The sequence below is a fragment of the Macrosteles quadrilineatus genome, unplaced genomic scaffold (assembly GCF_028750875.1).
Source record: "Macrosteles quadrilineatus isolate MER2022 unplaced genomic scaffold, UCM_ALF_1.0 Scaffold_3__2_contigs__length_128488019, whole genome shotgun sequence".
In the NCBI taxonomy this organism is placed as follows: Eukaryota; Metazoa; Arthropoda; class Insecta; order Hemiptera; family Cicadellidae; genus Macrosteles; species Macrosteles quadrilineatus.
This window is the reverse complement of record NW_026542596.1, coordinates 80,290,320-80,306,636: the sequence shown is the minus strand read 5'-3', so window position 1 is coordinate 80,306,636 and position 16,317 is coordinate 80,290,320. Positions and strand designations below refer to the sequence as shown.

The 16,317-nt window shown below is 36.0% G+C and overlaps 1 protein-coding gene across 1 annotated transcript; it reads right to left on the bottom strand.

The window, feature by feature from the left end:
• Positions 1–228: 228 nt before the first annotated feature.
• LOC128988846 (chromatin assembly factor 1 p55 subunit) lies at positions 229–13,828 on the bottom strand. Its single transcript, XM_054410546.1, has 10 exons — positions 13,691–13,828; positions 12,024–12,171; positions 11,513–11,658; positions 9,559–9,763; positions 9,002–9,179; positions 6,130–6,324; positions 4,851–4,928; positions 3,934–4,068; positions 2,456–2,554; positions 229–399 (listed from the first exon to the last, which is right to left on the bottom strand). Exons 1-10 carry the CDS (start codon positions 13,707–13,709, stop codon positions 319–321), a joined length of 1,284 nt encoding a protein of 427 aa, XP_054266521.1. The 5' UTR covers positions 13,710–13,828; the 3' UTR covers positions 229–318.
• Between the last annotated feature and the right edge of the window lie 2,489 nt (positions 13,829–16,317).

The window sequence follows — 16,317 nt, the reverse complement described above, 5'->3', positions numbered from 1 at the left end:
GTGTTTTTGGCCTCTGGGGACATCAAAATGAAAAAGTAAATCGGTCCCGGGCTTAGGTCTTACCATGAGACCTACGGTAATAGATACTTCCCTATAGGGAAATTCGCTAAAAACAATAAACAAATTTTTTTTACACAATTCATTTACACTCAAAAATATTATTCAACTTTAAATAATATTGCGTACTGTATCAGTCACACTCACAGTAGACAAAAGGAAAATAAAATGTTTTCAATTACTGACAAAGGTATTTATTGAATTATATTATACGAAGAAATACTTAGGTATAAAGTTAACACAGAGAGTACAGCTAGATACTTATGATGCCCCGGCTTCTAGTTCTGACGCCGGAGTCTCAGGTTCTTCGTCGTTGTAGATGTTCTCAGCCATTTGCCAAACCTGGAAGAACATCATGTTAGTTCGGGTAGCACATCAAATCTAGAGATATTCTACAGTAGTGAGCAACGAGCAGACTTACTTGTTAGGTATCAAGTCAACTCGATACTTATCCTAAGTACTCGTGTACTGGACTCAGCTGTTAGTTTATCAATCAGTCGCTAGGAACTTCTTTTTTCAGCAGTTACATGTTTGTTTAAGTATTTGGGGGTAATTTTCAGAATTTCTACAACTAGCCAACAACACTAAATGCCGAGTACATATGGACTCAAGTTTGAACTATTCTGTGCGTCACCACTATGAGTAAAAAGTGGTATATGCCGAGTAGGTAAGGACATAAGTTAAGTCAGAATTGTTTTCTAAGTTACTAGGAGTTAAAAACGCTGCTACAGGAGTAGAGTATTGTACCATTACCAAAGGATAGTTAAGTAGGCATTCCATTTATTTGCACCAGCTGTCGTCAAATTTTCATCAATAAAGAACATAGTTCTGTGAGTCAGTCACAGAATGTGCTAGTGTCTAAAATTATATTGTTTACCTTATTTATTTGTTGCTGACCAATTTGATAGGGCCAGTTGCTATAGTTGGTCTTTCCATCAATATGACTTGGTAAAACAGTTTGTGTATTCAACAAAAATCAGTAATTCACATCAGCACAATCTGTTTGGTGGCTTACATAAACTACAATTTTGATAAAAAAAACTAAAAAAAAACTGGTGATACCTTTAACATGGGGATGGATTGTCTAGTTTTATCAGTAGTCAAAGATTGCACTGACTTGAGTACAATCAGTATTAAGTACATTTTAGAGTAAATACTCGATTGTCCACATCACTATTAATATGCTTAAATTGCACATGCAGTACGTGGGATGTATATGCAAGAGATTAAGGCCCGATTTCACCAAATTCACGATAACGATGGTTTAGTTAATCTTCTGTTAAAACTACCTGATGATTTCCACCACAGTTAAGGAAATCTGGCTTCACCAACGAAAACACGTCAATACTAACGCTGGTTTTATAAACGAGAGTTTAGAGTAAAATCCAGGTGGCGGTGGGCTTAAACTGTCATGATACCAGGCTGTTATGGGAACAATAAATAAACATAACCTAGAAAATAAATCAGGGTTTATGACGTAGTGAAAACAAAACTGGAGAGAGCAAGATTACAAGTATAAAATAGATTCTGAGCAACAAGAACAAAATAACAACAGAAAACAAGAACGAATAGCTAAACAATTAACATGAGTAAATAAAGGCAAAGCAATATTGATAAAACAGGTTCAATTTAGGAACAGAGGATTGAGTTGTGCTGTTGAGTCAAGACTCAAAATCAAACTTTTTACAGTAACTTACATTTGAAATAGTGAGAAAACTTGAGGCAACTTGAGTAACTAGAACGAGTCATAATAAAGATATCATAAAAATAATTATTTTCTGTAAATACTAGCAGAATAACAACAATTTAGGTTTAATTATTGTCCTTAATTACGTCTGACTGAACTAAATTAATTGTTTGACTGTAGGGTAAGGGTTACTCAAAACCGGGAAACAAAACCGGGAAAAGGAAAAGGGAGCCTATTTTTCCAAGCAAAGAAAAAAAGGAATTTGATAATGTAGGTAGAAAAACACTTTTTTCAGCCGGGATAAAAGAATGGCTGATCACATACCTAAAGAAATACATCTTTACTAAAAAACCTTGTGGGATAACCTAAAGAAAAAGGCAAAGCGTTTTGATAATTCATATCTAGTAATAAAATTAATTTCGTCTTAGTTAAATCATTAACAAATTGGGTCAAAATTGGGCAGTTAATTATCTAACGACGGTTTAGTCTAAACTAGCTCTAACGGAAAGTGGTGAAATCCGATTTCGTCAGTTAAGAGCTAACTGCAGTTAGAGCAAGGCTCAACGGCAGTTTAAGTGTTTGGTGAAATCAGGCCTAAGTTACCTTTATTCTGTCCAAGTAATCCTAAAAGAGTACCTAGTTTCCAATAACAAACAACAACTATCATTATTGCAATACAGCCATAAAATTGATATATTAGCAAAACCGTACCTGCATGATGTTATCTTCGGATACGGAGCAGATGACCCAAGGTTCGTTAGGATTCCAGGAGAAATCTGAGATCTTGGCTGTGTGTCCACCGTGGATGAACTGAAACACAAGCAAAACCAATGAGTCACAAGGGGAGATGGCTCACTAATAAAATACGGTATACTGGTATACTTTAGGAATTTCATAGTGGATGGGTTTAACAATTAACAGCATGATTACTGATGAAAAAAAATAAGTACAATTCACAAATATACAGTAAGTATAGAATTTTCAGAGCTAAATTGCTCCTTCAGTAGTAGAGACTATGTCCTTTTTGTACGATGTTTTCTAATACTTGTGTTACTAGTAGCTCCAAAAATATTTACGTGCCTATTTGAGTTTATGCTCTTTCATGTAATTTTTTTGTTAGTAAGGTAAGTCTGCTGTTAAACCTATCAACCAAAGAATCCTTAAAACCAGGCCAATGGTGCAATGGTAACATGAAGCCCAGATTAGAGGCTCTGAGAAAAATATTTGATGTATCAGTATGTAACTCCTAATAAGCAGTGCTGGATTCACCACAAGGCCGCAAGCATAAGGGGGCAAAGGATTGACAATACACTTTTTTTGTTTCAGAGCAAAAAAAAAATTTTTTTTATTAAAAATTATTATGTTAAATTATTATTTTTTTTCATCAATTTGCTGCGATTGGGGGTGACGATGATGATGTCCTCATGATCACGGCCTACGGGAGATGTTCATGACTTTGCCGCTATCGTAGGTGTCGATGGTGATGTCCTCATGACTGCGGTCCACGGGAGATGTTCACGATTTTTTACCGCAATTGCGGGAAATTTCACCAACAGGGGTGGGTGCCACTTAAGTAATTTAGCCTAGGGCCGGAGGGACCCTAACTCCTGCACGGATGATAAGATGTTTGTATTTGAACAATATTTATGCTAAACTAGAAAGGAGAGACATCTGAATACAATTACCTAAGACGATTATCCCTTTATTCTCTAGTATCAATCTAAGAGTTTAAGCAAAAAAGATTAAAATAATCTGATTTCGTTTCAGACCTCTGGTCAGACTGCAGTTTTCTTCCTTCGTCTCAAACCACTCTTATCGTACTTTGAATTGTAGAATCATGTCTTTTATGCTCTGAATTAAGTTTTTCATTCATTGTTTTTAAATCCTTAAATTTTGTTTTTAGTTCCTTCAGATCTTCTTTTGTTACTGTAATCCACTTGATGTTGGGTTTGCTGTTCCATAACTTTTCTATGATCTTACACTTATCCTGGATATTATTGGAGGCCTTATAACTGTTTAAAGAATGACATTCTTTTCTTTCTAATTGTGTAGCCTCCATACTGGTGGTATTTATCTAAAGACCGTTTTATTTGATGCCAATCTGCAGTGTCCGTTTGCTTAGTAGTTTTTATTTATACTCTTTTACAGCTACATTGTAAAAATAATTTCTAATAGAGCCTTGAACTCACCAGTAGCTCGGGTGGGCCGTCCTCTGCGTCCTCCGCAGATTGTTCCTCTCCGATCTTGCTGAGATCCCACACATGTAGTCTGCGGTCTGTGCCACTGGACGCAAGGATCGTCTCGTTATGCGGAGACCATTGGACCTGCCAAACACAAAAGTATCATGTAAAATCACATCCTAAATAACATATTGATAAGAACTATTCTGGAAAACAAGAGTTAAATTTGTTAATAAATCTAAATCATTGTTGCTAAATATGTTGGAAGACGTCCATTATTTTTTCTAAATACAATCTTTACTCATGTAAATAATGCAATATTTTCATTCATAGGCTATATATATTTCACTCTAAAATAAAAAATATTATTAATTGACAAGAGGCTCATTGAACTATCATATTTTTTTATGCCAAAATATGAAACCAGCTAATTATTTAAACAAAATTATACCGCGCCGAAACAACCTGGTTCAAATCCAAGCGAGATGGTTTCCGGACCTAGGTCCCATTTGTCATTAGGCTATGATATTAATGATGCTAGGTCGACTTTATACGATAGTAACAAGACCAGGGTTTGGACCGTTCCCTTTCAAAATGTAAAAATGCCATTGGCGTAGAAAACACACAAACTTAAAATGTTAACGTCAACTGCTAGACTTTGACATTAAACATTCCTGACCAGATAAAAAATCTTTTAAACAAATGGTGGTAAAAGGTGTACAACCTTTAATAGGCCTAGATGATTTGTTTTGAAATCAACTAAAGTTGGACTAAACTGAATATTTCCTCACAAACTGCAATCCAAATGATTTGATTCTATTCAGTAACTTTAATTAATTTCTGGTACTGTTCACATAAAATAAAAATGTTTTAAACGATTTATATGTGACATGACAAAGACCTACAATATGGTGGACATTACATACCTGAAATATTTCATCCTTGTGCGATTCAAAGGAATGTAGCTTAAGTTTCAGATTTCGGAGATCCCAAAGGGCAACAGTCTGTAACAAAATCAAGAAACATTAACCTTTAAAATTATCTTATAAAAAGATAGGGCATTTGCCAGGAATTATTAAGGAAATTGACAGGAAAGCAGGCTTACCTTTAAATAAGTCCATAGAGACACATAACACATCACAAAATTAAAAGTAGAAATTTTCAACCTGACCACGAAAATTTCTACTTTTAATTTTGTGATGTGTTATGTGTCTCTATGGACTTATTTAAAGGTAAGCCTGCTTTCCTGTCAATTTCCTTAATATAACCTTTAAAATTAGGTGGTATCAGAACATGGCTGAAATAGCAATTTACAAAAGGAAGAGGATGAATTTATAAAATCTTGTAATGGGTTCTACAGCCAATCTGTTGGGGGGGATTACATTGCGGATTAACTAAATATCCAGAAAATATCTTAATTATCTTCTGAATAAGGTTTTTCTAGAATATCTTTAGACTATAACATCTCCAAAACATCTTCCTTAGTCAAAAATGTTAATTTGAATCAACCTTGAAAACAAGTGTTATTTGATCATCCCCAAGAGAGACTTGTTATCAAATTCTACTGTATCTGGTGTAGAAGATAATAGTAATTAACAAAAAATAGCCCCAGATCTGCAGAATATTGGCCAGTAGAGTAATGGGAGTAAAATAAAAAAAAACCTGCAATCAAATTATAATAACCGTCTGAAACGTATTAGACAAGGAAGTAATAGGTGAAAAAATCATAATAGGCCTATTATTTCACCTAGTACTGAAAAGCTAATGAATCTTCCTGACTGTTATTGTTAAGAGTCCTTGGAGGCTGGTGGCCATCATGGGTAATTTCAAAAACAGCTGCTGAAGAGTTATTGATCTTCCAAAAATATTTTTCAAATCTTAAAGGGATTATAATTTAAATATCTAGTAAACTGTGACATTGGCAATGTTCTTTGTAGTTTTGAATTGTTCTCCGAGGGAACATGGAAGCTAACACCCATCTTGGATTTGCCCGCCATAAGAGCAATGTTAATTTAGTTGATTTCAAACAGCCGCTGAAGAGATATTTACCATCTCAAAATATTTGTTCAAACACCAGAGTGATTGTAATTTTAATATCTAGTAAACTGTGGGATTATAAAGTTTCTTTGTAACTTTTTAATTGTTTTTTGAGGTAAAACGTCAAGGCTTAGTTCTACTTCATGGTTAGTGAGTCTATAGCCCTACCTTATCAGCGCTGCCAGTGGCAAGTATGAACTCAGAGTAGGGGTTGAATGAGAGGCAGTTGACCTCCGCTGTGTGGGCATCTACAGTGTGAGATGGCTTGCTGGTGTTGTTACTTCTCGTGTCCCAGATCATCAGCTTCTGGTCGTCTGCCACGGAGCCAAACAGCGACTCGTGCAGCAGGTGCCAAGCTACGTCCTGGCAACATCACAGTGAAGGAATAAACTATATTATCAAACAGCTGACCTATAGTATCAAGTACAGTAATATCTTGTGGTATTTTTTTAACCCTCCAAAATGTCAATGTTGGACCCCTGGAACATGCTTTTTCTACGTTTAGTAGCAGTTTACAAAAACTTTCATGAAAGATATTTTGTTTGAACTATGTCATATTATGTTTGTCTTATTCTACATGATGTGAACATTTACTAGAAAATGGTACAGTTGAAGCACTTATCATAACTTGAAAAAGAGTTCTCAAACACACAAAATAAAAATCTTTTATTTAGCCTATTTTAAAGTTTGCCTCCCTAAAAATAGAAAAATATCCACATTTTAGATTCAAATTGAGTTAGTCTGAAAAGTTTCTGTAATTGCTGCATACTGTAAAAAAAATAGACGCGCAACACTCAGCGATCAGAAATGGGAGTAAAAAAATCAACGATAAAACTTGGAGGATTAAATCTATAGTTTTTAGAACCAAACACAAAATTTTTTTTTCAAATCAGCAACGAGCATTAGACATTCCACTCCCATGTTGAAGTTGTCACCAGTTTTTTTAATCAAAATTGTCGTAGTTGATGTGAGCCACCGACAGATTACGCTGATCTAAATCACAAATTTCTGTCAAATACACAGACTTTATAACAAAGTCAAACTAATGGAATTACTTATGGTGAGGTATAGCAACCGTTATGACCCATCAGCTTGCTCAGCAACAATAAATAAGGCAGAACATAGAATCTTAGACCCTAGCACATTCTATGACTCTTTCACATAACTATGTTCTATTTAATAAAACAATTGCGAATGAATGAAAAATTTGCACATAGATGTCTACTTCAGTATCCAATAGTCAATGCTAGTATTGAACCAGTTAATCAGTAGGCCTACATACAACTAGGGCATAACCATTTCCAGTGTTGGGGAAGCTACTTTTAAAATGTAGCTAGCTACAACTACTGACTACATTTCCAAAAAAGTAGCTTAGCTACAGCTACAGCTACAGTTCCGAAAAAGTAGCTAGCTACAACTACAGCTACAATTTTAGCTACTTTTCCAAAGACGTTACTTTTTATTCCACGCACATTAGGTAAATGTAAAATTAATTGCAACTACATTTTTATTGAACAAAAAAAATGTCAGTATTGTATCTAACATTACTCGGATAACAAATTATTCCTAGATTGTATTTAATTTGTTGGCATTATAAACCTAACATTATAACAACAGAACCAAATAGTTGGGTGCCCCATCATATTTAGTACTTATTTTTAAATATTGCATTATTTTTAAGCATCTTAAATGTAAATTTCATTAAGTTCAAAGGACATACGACCAAACTATATTTTAAAAGCTCATTTAGCAGTTCGAGCCTACTGAAATTGGAGTGTATTGCTTTTCTTTACTTTTAATGTTAAAAACAACATTGCTATAACTTTTAACCATAGTGATGAGTTACTTGTTCTATGAGTAACACTTTTCAATGTCAAGAAATCGTCCTTTATTGTCATTATGCATAGGGCAAATTGTGCTTCATCCTAGTTGGTACAGAAAACAGTATTCAGCAACTTATACTGAAATCGGCTTTTAATTTAAACATGTTGAAATTTGTAAAGTAAAAATAACATGTAGGCCTACTTGGCCATGTAACAAGTTGGCTATAGTAGGCTTGTTCTTGCAAGGACTAGATATTCCTAATAATTGAACATGGAACTTGGTATTCGTCTTAAACCATAGCATAGCCTAGGAATAGTCCTATACAAGAGCTGTTAGCAGGAGCAAACTATGCATTTTTTCAATGTAAGTTTCATGTATATGGAGATTTTTTCGTTACAATTATCATGTAGGCCTAGTCTAGGCATATCTTAAATCTCATCAGGTAATTTCCTCTTTGTTAATTTAGTAAACCTTTGAAAAATCTTCGTAATCTAACCAAGGAAGGGCTTGTGATGATAAACCACAATCAACAGGTGAAACAAAGGTTGATAGACCAGCTTTCTCATTATTTTAAGTAGTATTGGTTTCAATTAAAACCCATAAGTTGAAACACTATCGATATAATAAAGAAACTAAGTTGATTACTAATTTCCCTGTCAATCACTTGCAAGCATTCAATAGCTTCTCTTGTCACCGGTAACGTTTAAACGTCGTCTGCATCTAGCGATTTTATTTTATCTGACAGTAATCATAGAGTAGTAAATTAAGGAAATGAGAGCCAAAAATGTGGATAACACACATTTAATGGCCTCCATGTCCAGACAACGTTGTAATAGGGAATGAAACAGCTGCAACCAGCTGTATGAAGCCAAGAAAGTAGGCCTAATTTTTTTGAAAATCTCAGTTTGAAAGAGTTTGTTTCACGTAAGGTTGAGGTTATGATAAAAATCACTTTCTCAAACAATGTTAATGTAGCGAGAAAAGTAGCTAAAATTTTGCTACAACTACTTTAAAAATGTAGCTAGCTACAGCTAAAGCTACAAAATCTTAAAAGTAGCGTAGCTACAGCTAACGCTACAAAAAAAGTAGCGCGCTACTGTAGCGTCGCTACTTGTAGCGCGCTACTTCCCAACACTGACCATTTCCTTAACAGCTATTTTCTGATACTGCAAAGAATATATTTATAAAGCTTTAATTGTTACAGGTCTATACTTACTTCAACAACAGCGGTGTGGCCTGTGAAGATAGTTTTAGCGTCAATGATGCGGTTCTCTTTAGGCGTGGCATTGATGTCCCACAGACAAATTGTGTGATCATCTGATGCACTCAGAAGGTAGCCGTTGAGGTTTGGGTTCCACGACAGTCCATAGCCTTCTTTCTGGTGACCTCGCAATCTACAAAACATTGATATAAGAACCTTTGGCAGTCATATTATGTTTCAAAATAATTGAATTCCATCAAGAAATAGCAATAATTCCCAGGAGTCAAACATCCGCACAAAGTACGGAACATTATTATTTAGATTATTTGGACGGTCATTATTTCACTTCTTTATTTCACTTCTTTCCATAAGGCATAACAGTACGGTAACAAATAGTAATATGCTTTATTTTTAAGAAAAATTCTATTTTGTTTAGAGTTAATAAAACTTAAGTTAAATTAACATTTAATAACTAAAAAGTAATGACTCTTTCTATCGAATGTTTGTACGTTTATATGACATGCTATATTATGTTTACATTTAAGAACTCTTGACAACTAAGTCCGCATTACCTCAGATCTGGGTGACACTCTCCGCTGGGATCGGGTTTACTTGGGTGTTTGGTGTAGTCGAACACTAGCACATCACTGCTAGGGGTTTTGGTGGCAATGACACATGGGTTCTGAGGCATGTATCGGGCACGATTGACTTCTCCTTCATGGTTGATCTTAATCTCAATTTCAATCTTTCCGCTCACTGATCCGAATCCACCGAACTCTGAAAGCAATTGTGAAGATTTAGGCCACAGCTTTGGCAAACAATTACAATTAGGTACTGCAGGTTGATCTATTGGTCTAGCTAATTATAGGTTTAAATAGTTCATAAAATTTAAATATCAGGTGAAATTTAGGCTTGTTCACAGATACATGAAAACAAGGGAATCTAACAGATTAGACTGATGCTTAAAGTTGGCAGAGACGACAGCCAGTAGATCCCTCTAGATAGATCCCTCTAGTAGTCCCTCTAGATTATAATATATCCTACTAATATTATAGCCTAAGTGGGAAAGTTTGGATGCATGGATGGATGTTTGTGACAAGTAAACACAAAAAATACTGGTCGGATTGGGCTGAAATTTGGTGCGATGATAGCTCACATTCCCCATTAACATATAGACACATTCATATCTCAAAAATCCTTTCGGGCTCCGCCCAAGTGGCTCTGGAGTTTCCCATGTTAACCTTATGAGTATTCATATTTAAGAGGAATTTAAAACAATTTTTTCAGCTGTTTCAACTAGCCTACAAAGTTGGTTCTATGATATTAAATAGCATTAAAAAGTTATCAGGTTTACCAACAGGGTGCAGCACTATTAAATTGTTTGCATTTATGACTACATCTAATTTGAACCAACTAGCACCAAAAAGTAATTGAATTGTATTGTGAAAGTGTTAGAAAAGCCCACACAAATAAATAAAACAGTGGAATAAGACGGCAAAAATCCATGTACAAGAAGTATGTGAGATCAAGCACGGCCGCCTTTCACTCCAGGCCGTGGCCATTCGAAGTGGCAACGTCGCAAGTAGGGATGTAACAGCTGTTTTGTTTGGAAGCAGCTAATGGTATTAGTGTATTTACGAAAGCTTGGTTAATGGACTATGAAAATATTGACTACGCTTTAAATGTACGGATATAGATTTTCAATTCATATTGTTTTGGTTTTGAATTCTGTTTGTTTAATTTTCAATATTTTAATAAATTTAAGTTCATAAATTTTAATTTTTATCAACAAAGTGCGAATTAATGAGCTGATGTCAGCTGTCTGCCACGTTAAATCCTTATGTATAATACGTGAAGGCGATTTCTACGAAACACTACTCCTCCATTAATAATGAACGGATTTTTACAAACGATGTGTGAAAATTAAGAATTTTTTGTTTAAATCCCCCCTTTTACCAATTCCTGTAATGAAAGTCCTCGGGCTTCGCCCCACAGGTGATCAAAACCCCAATGTATTAGGCCTACTAATGAAGAAAATATTTTGTTTACTTAAACAGACGAATCATTTGTATTAATTGCATACTAAAGCAGCTGTTCATAGTAAACACATGATACACACAAGAGCGCTAGTTTTCAGAGTGAGTTCGTTTTCAGTTTCGATAACTGGAGTGGAGTGATTGATTACATTATCTTTGAGTTGACTGTATTAAGTCATCGGAAAATATGACTGTTATTCGTTTTAAAAAAACGCCCGTAATACTTTGCAATTGCTCAAATTCGAGCAAGAGGTGCACCAGTCTTATGGGACATCTGACACTAAACAATCCTACTTGTGACGTTGCCAATTCTAGGTGGTCGTGGATCAAGTATTAGAGACTTAATTAGGCCTATATTACAAATAATTTTGCTATTGCAAAAGGTGTACCGTAGCCTAAGTTCGAAATGGCCATTCAAAAAGTAACTAAATTTCATACAATGGCAACAAACTAATACACATTCTTCAGTCAAATAGCTGTACACGCCTACCTCCTTTCTCGTTGTCGTAGTGAGAAGCATCAAACTGTGCGTCTTCATTGGGCAGCTGCACACTAGCTATCAACAGATGGTTCTGCTCATCTGATGTGTGAGTTCCGAGAATCAGTCTGTGCACGGAATAGTCCTTGCCCTCGGGTCTGAAACAAACATTATATCAGTCTGCATACAGAAAAAAAACAACATGGTATTACTAAGCCTAAACATGTTTCAGTAATAAACAGGTGTTTTAGTACTTATATTACAAACTGTCCTAATAGGCTATGTGCAGCTGTTAACGTTATTTAAGGTTAGGCCTATGCCATTTATTCACTATCCTAATTAATCTAGGCCTACAATTGAGCTCTTAAAGTTTTTACATAGGTACCGGTACTGCTACAAAGCATCTGTTAAAGGTAACTGCTTCTATAAATCCTGCTACAGTAATAATGAATATTCATAAAGTGTTTTGACTAGAAAAAATAATTGTTTAATAAGGATAATTGAAGAGCTAATGTCCTCTTACCTCGTCACATCAGGTAGCCATTGCGCTGTAAGTGAAGGCCACTCAAGAGCATGTGTCATCACTAGATCATACAAGAAAGGTGTGTTCTTCTTCCATATCTTGTATTCCTCATTTATCACCCTTTCTTCAACTGCATCATCGAAGGTTTCTAAAAAAAGAAGCAAGCCTCTGGATAGTGTTAAATATTCATCGATTTCATTACATTGTACCTTTAAGACGAAGTAGTTGTGGGATTTCAAACTCCCATTTTTGAATTAGCCTAGTTGAAACTTGTTGACAATCCTTCTAAATCAAGGCAACATGGTTTTCAGCATTAACTTTCTGATGTTTCTCGCTCCACATTTGTAGCCTATCTTGAACTTAAAGCCTGAGACGCCAATTACAACTTGAGTTAGTTTAACTTACATTCCTGCAGAATACCGATAAGTAATATACCTATCACTTATCGGTATGCCTCTATACCTATATTCTTTTCGGTACTTTCCTGTTCATTCATTATTATCGATGATTTTTTCGATAAATACATTGAAATTTTACTTTTTCATCCGCAATATCTATATTAACAACTTACATCTAACTTAGGGGCCTATATCTACAAGCTAACTTAACTTAAATTAAGTGTGTGAATATAGGCCCAATTAACTCTTAATAAGTTAGGCCTAGCCCAATACCTGCGATAGCGGATAATCCAACACTAAGATCTATCAGACGACATATAAGTAGGCCTAAGTAAAGTTCAGTGCTGGAATTTAATACAAGTTGTTAGTAACTTAGAAGTCTCAGTCTCACTTTTGTGGTTGCAATTCCCAGACTGGTTCTACGATCGTAACAAATGAAGAGGTCACCTAAGTTGTAGCTTATCGTACCGCTGAGTTAACTTCTCTTTTTAAAAGGAATTATGCATCATGAATACCAAATAATTTGTTGTGTTTAAAACTAACTTAGGCCTAGGCCTACCTAACTTATCAAAAAAGAAAGTGACAGATGGCCTACATTTATGAAAGAATTTTAAAAAACAAACACAGACATTTAAACGAGGCCTAAGGCTGCAAAACTGATTTAACTAACTTAGGCCTAAGTTACTTCATTGGTGATAATTAACTACAAGTACGAGCGAGAACCCGCAGATGTGCCAAGAGTTATATGGCCTTACTGTATTATTCGTTCGTAAAAAAGGGTTTTTGTGTTTATTTTTGTTATTTATTGGTTTTGTTTGTGTTTTGAAGATTGACGACTTCATAGGATCGACAACCACGTCTAGGCTTGACAACGACACCATCTTAAGTTTCGAAACAGGTAGCCATTAAGAATACCAATGAATACGTTGGCAACAAGGTATTTCACCTCTAGAATAGCAACACTATGTGCAATAGACTGATTAGGCATAGGCTAAGTTACTGAAATCAAAGTCAGAGTTTAAGTTAGTTGTAAAGGGTTGTCTTTGAGATGAAATTACCGCAGTTTCAGTAATATTGAGAACAGTATTAACTAGGTTTACCAAGGAGAACAAATACGTAAGGCCTAGTAACTTGCAATCATTCTATTAATCAAAATAAAGTCAACTCTAAAGAGTAAAATCACTTGCATCTTCAGCGTTGGAGATAGGCCTAATATGAACTGAAGACATGAGGAATTAACACAACTTAGGCTAAGTATGCAACTATTACCTCCGTCTTTGTCGCCCATGTTCACAGATGTAACAGCGTCTTCAATAAATAAGGAGGAGTATTACAAATCAAGTAATTGGACAAGGAGAACTTCAAAACATTACCGGGCAGGAAAACGACGGACAGACGGTAAAATGGCGGTAGCGAGCGAAGCAGTCGGCTTTCTTTTGGTGGTTCTTCTTCTTTATTTGGCGGCAGAAGCTTTTTGTATTTTGCCGAGTGCTAGTGTAGTGGTGAGTACCGGAAGTTTTAAAAGAGACTACACAGCATTGTGTGTGATGTTTGTGATCGGTGATTGTGATGTATGTTAGACCAAGGCCCCGCTAGTAGACGCACTGTATGAAAGCAATGACAAAGTAGGGTGGTGTTATTATCCTCTTATGATGGGGGTGTTTAAGACGGGTATCAACCCCAGAGTCCTGGGAAACGGTTCGTAAACCTAAAAGCTTCAACAATCACCCTTAAATATTTTATTGCCTAGAGTTAAGGTCCGTACACACAGATGCGGGAACGGGAGCAATTTTAACTCCGAGTATTTCCCGTGAGGGCAGCGAGTACCTTGGCTTTGGTGGGATACGAGACGGCCTTGGTGGTGGCAGCAGGGTGGGTATGAGGCATGAACCACGAACTGGAAAACTGCGGTGCGGACTTCCGCTCAACCGCTCTTCCCGCAGCAGCAGCAGCATGCAGCGTTTGCAGCGCTTTCCGTGCCCCTATTGCTGAATTAAACTAAACTTCGTTTCGCACAATAACACCAAGTCGTGCCTTGGACATTTTCTCGAATTTGTATTTGTATATACAAATCCTGAGTTGTATGACCTCAATCACAAAGACTTGAGGAATATTAGAAAGAAAAGAAGGACTAGATTTGGCAGGATATCGGGAAGACACTTAATACACCTATATTCTTGAGTCATTCTAAAAAATATGTAAATCTTCTTAACACCATTTCGCAACTGCGGCTTGAGAGTGGGGTAGGTACTCCCTAAATTCCAGCCTTCCTTTATTCAACGCTAGAGATTATGTATGTGTCAGAAGGAGCTTTTTAAAAAGAGGTTGGTGGCCTCTTTTAACCTTGCATTTGCCTGTCCACATAGACTACAGATCTTTGCGTGGAACGTGTATCACAGCCACCTTTAACCCCAGGCCGTGGCCTGGTAGAATTGGCAACGTCACAAGTTGTGTTGTTTTAGTGACAGACGTTCCTTAAGATAACAAGGCAGACAGTGGTGACACCAGCTCAATGACTTGAGTCCAGTTTTGTGGTAGACTTTTGTTAGTTTGTATCATATAACTTTCCATGGCATCGTCTGATGATAAGAGGTCCTGATTTTGCTAGCTTCAGCAGAATATGATCATGCAAATAAGCTGAAAACGCCATAGGTAATTATGTTAAAGGTGGCCGTGATACACGTTCCACGCACAGATCTGTAGTCTATGTGGACAGGCAAATGCAAGGTTAAAAGAGGCCTCCAACCTATTTTTAAAAGGCTCCTTCTGACACATACAGAGTTAATCTATAGATAGATTTTCCTATTTTATTTAGAATAAAATTAGACCAATTCGTTAATTACGAGGGAAAAATGTGGTTCGGATTCCACAATAAACTGTAGGTCCCTTAGTTGCCATTAGCTGTATGGGCTATTAATTAACAGCTGTGTCTATTTTTTTATTTTTTTTATTTTTATTTTACATTCCAACGGACAGCTCCATTTTGATATTTCGTACAAATCAATGCAATACAAACAAGACTTTCTTAAAGCTAGTTATAAATAATGTTGAGTGAAAACAAAAGAAATTAGAATGAATTGATAACAACAACAAGAGAGACGGCAACAAGATGGCAAAAAGACAGCGGTTGCAACAAAACAAGTGAAAATAAACAAAACAGTTACAACAAAACAAATCAGTAAAGCGTTACAATGGATAACAATAATAAATTTGATTTGAGTAGATAACAATAATAATTAACAAAAAATAAATTTTAAATTCATTAACAAGAATACAATAAATTACAAAGAAAAACGGTGTGAGTTAACAAAGAAATAAAGTTACAACAAAGATAACAATATAAAGATAACAATGATAAACTGATAAAAATTGAAACAATATAACAGTGTTGTAGACTAAGAAAAGACAAAAACAAAAGGAATGGACTACGTAAACATTCTTCTAATCCTTCGCTTGAATGAGACAACACCATCCAGGAAGAAGTCAACTCCATCAGACACGCCGTTTCCTGCTCGTTGCATGCGTGCTACAGCCCCATTTGCCTCGTAGTTCGTGCGGTGGTGTAGTCTTGCAAAGAGGTCCCTTGAACGGGTGCACGAAGGAGTTTTGAACTGGATCTGACGCAGGATTTCAGGACAGTTAATACCAAGGCTATTGTTAATACTACCATTTAGTATTTTATGAAGAACTGTCAGATCAGCAATAGTCCTACGATCCTCCAGAGGCTGAAGGCCAAGGACCCGAGACAGGTCTTCAACTGGAACCTGGTGATACGGAATTCCATTTCTGACCCCAACCATCCTGACGAATCTGCGTTGGATCCTCTCTAGTTCATCACAAAGGTACTTCTGATGAGGGCTCCATACGGTTGAACAGTATTCCAGGATCTGTCGCAC

Coding starts and splice junctions, on each gene's coding strand:
- LOC128988846 (XM_054410546.1), bottom strand. Junction 11,659..12,023: donor TGGCTACCTGATGTGACGAG/GTAAGAGGACAT, acceptor TGTTTGTTTCAG/ACCCGAGGGCAAGGACTATT. Junction 6,325..9,001: donor GCCACACCGCTGTTGTTGAA/GTAAGTATAGAC, acceptor TGATGTTGCCAG/GACGTAGCTTGGCACCTGCT.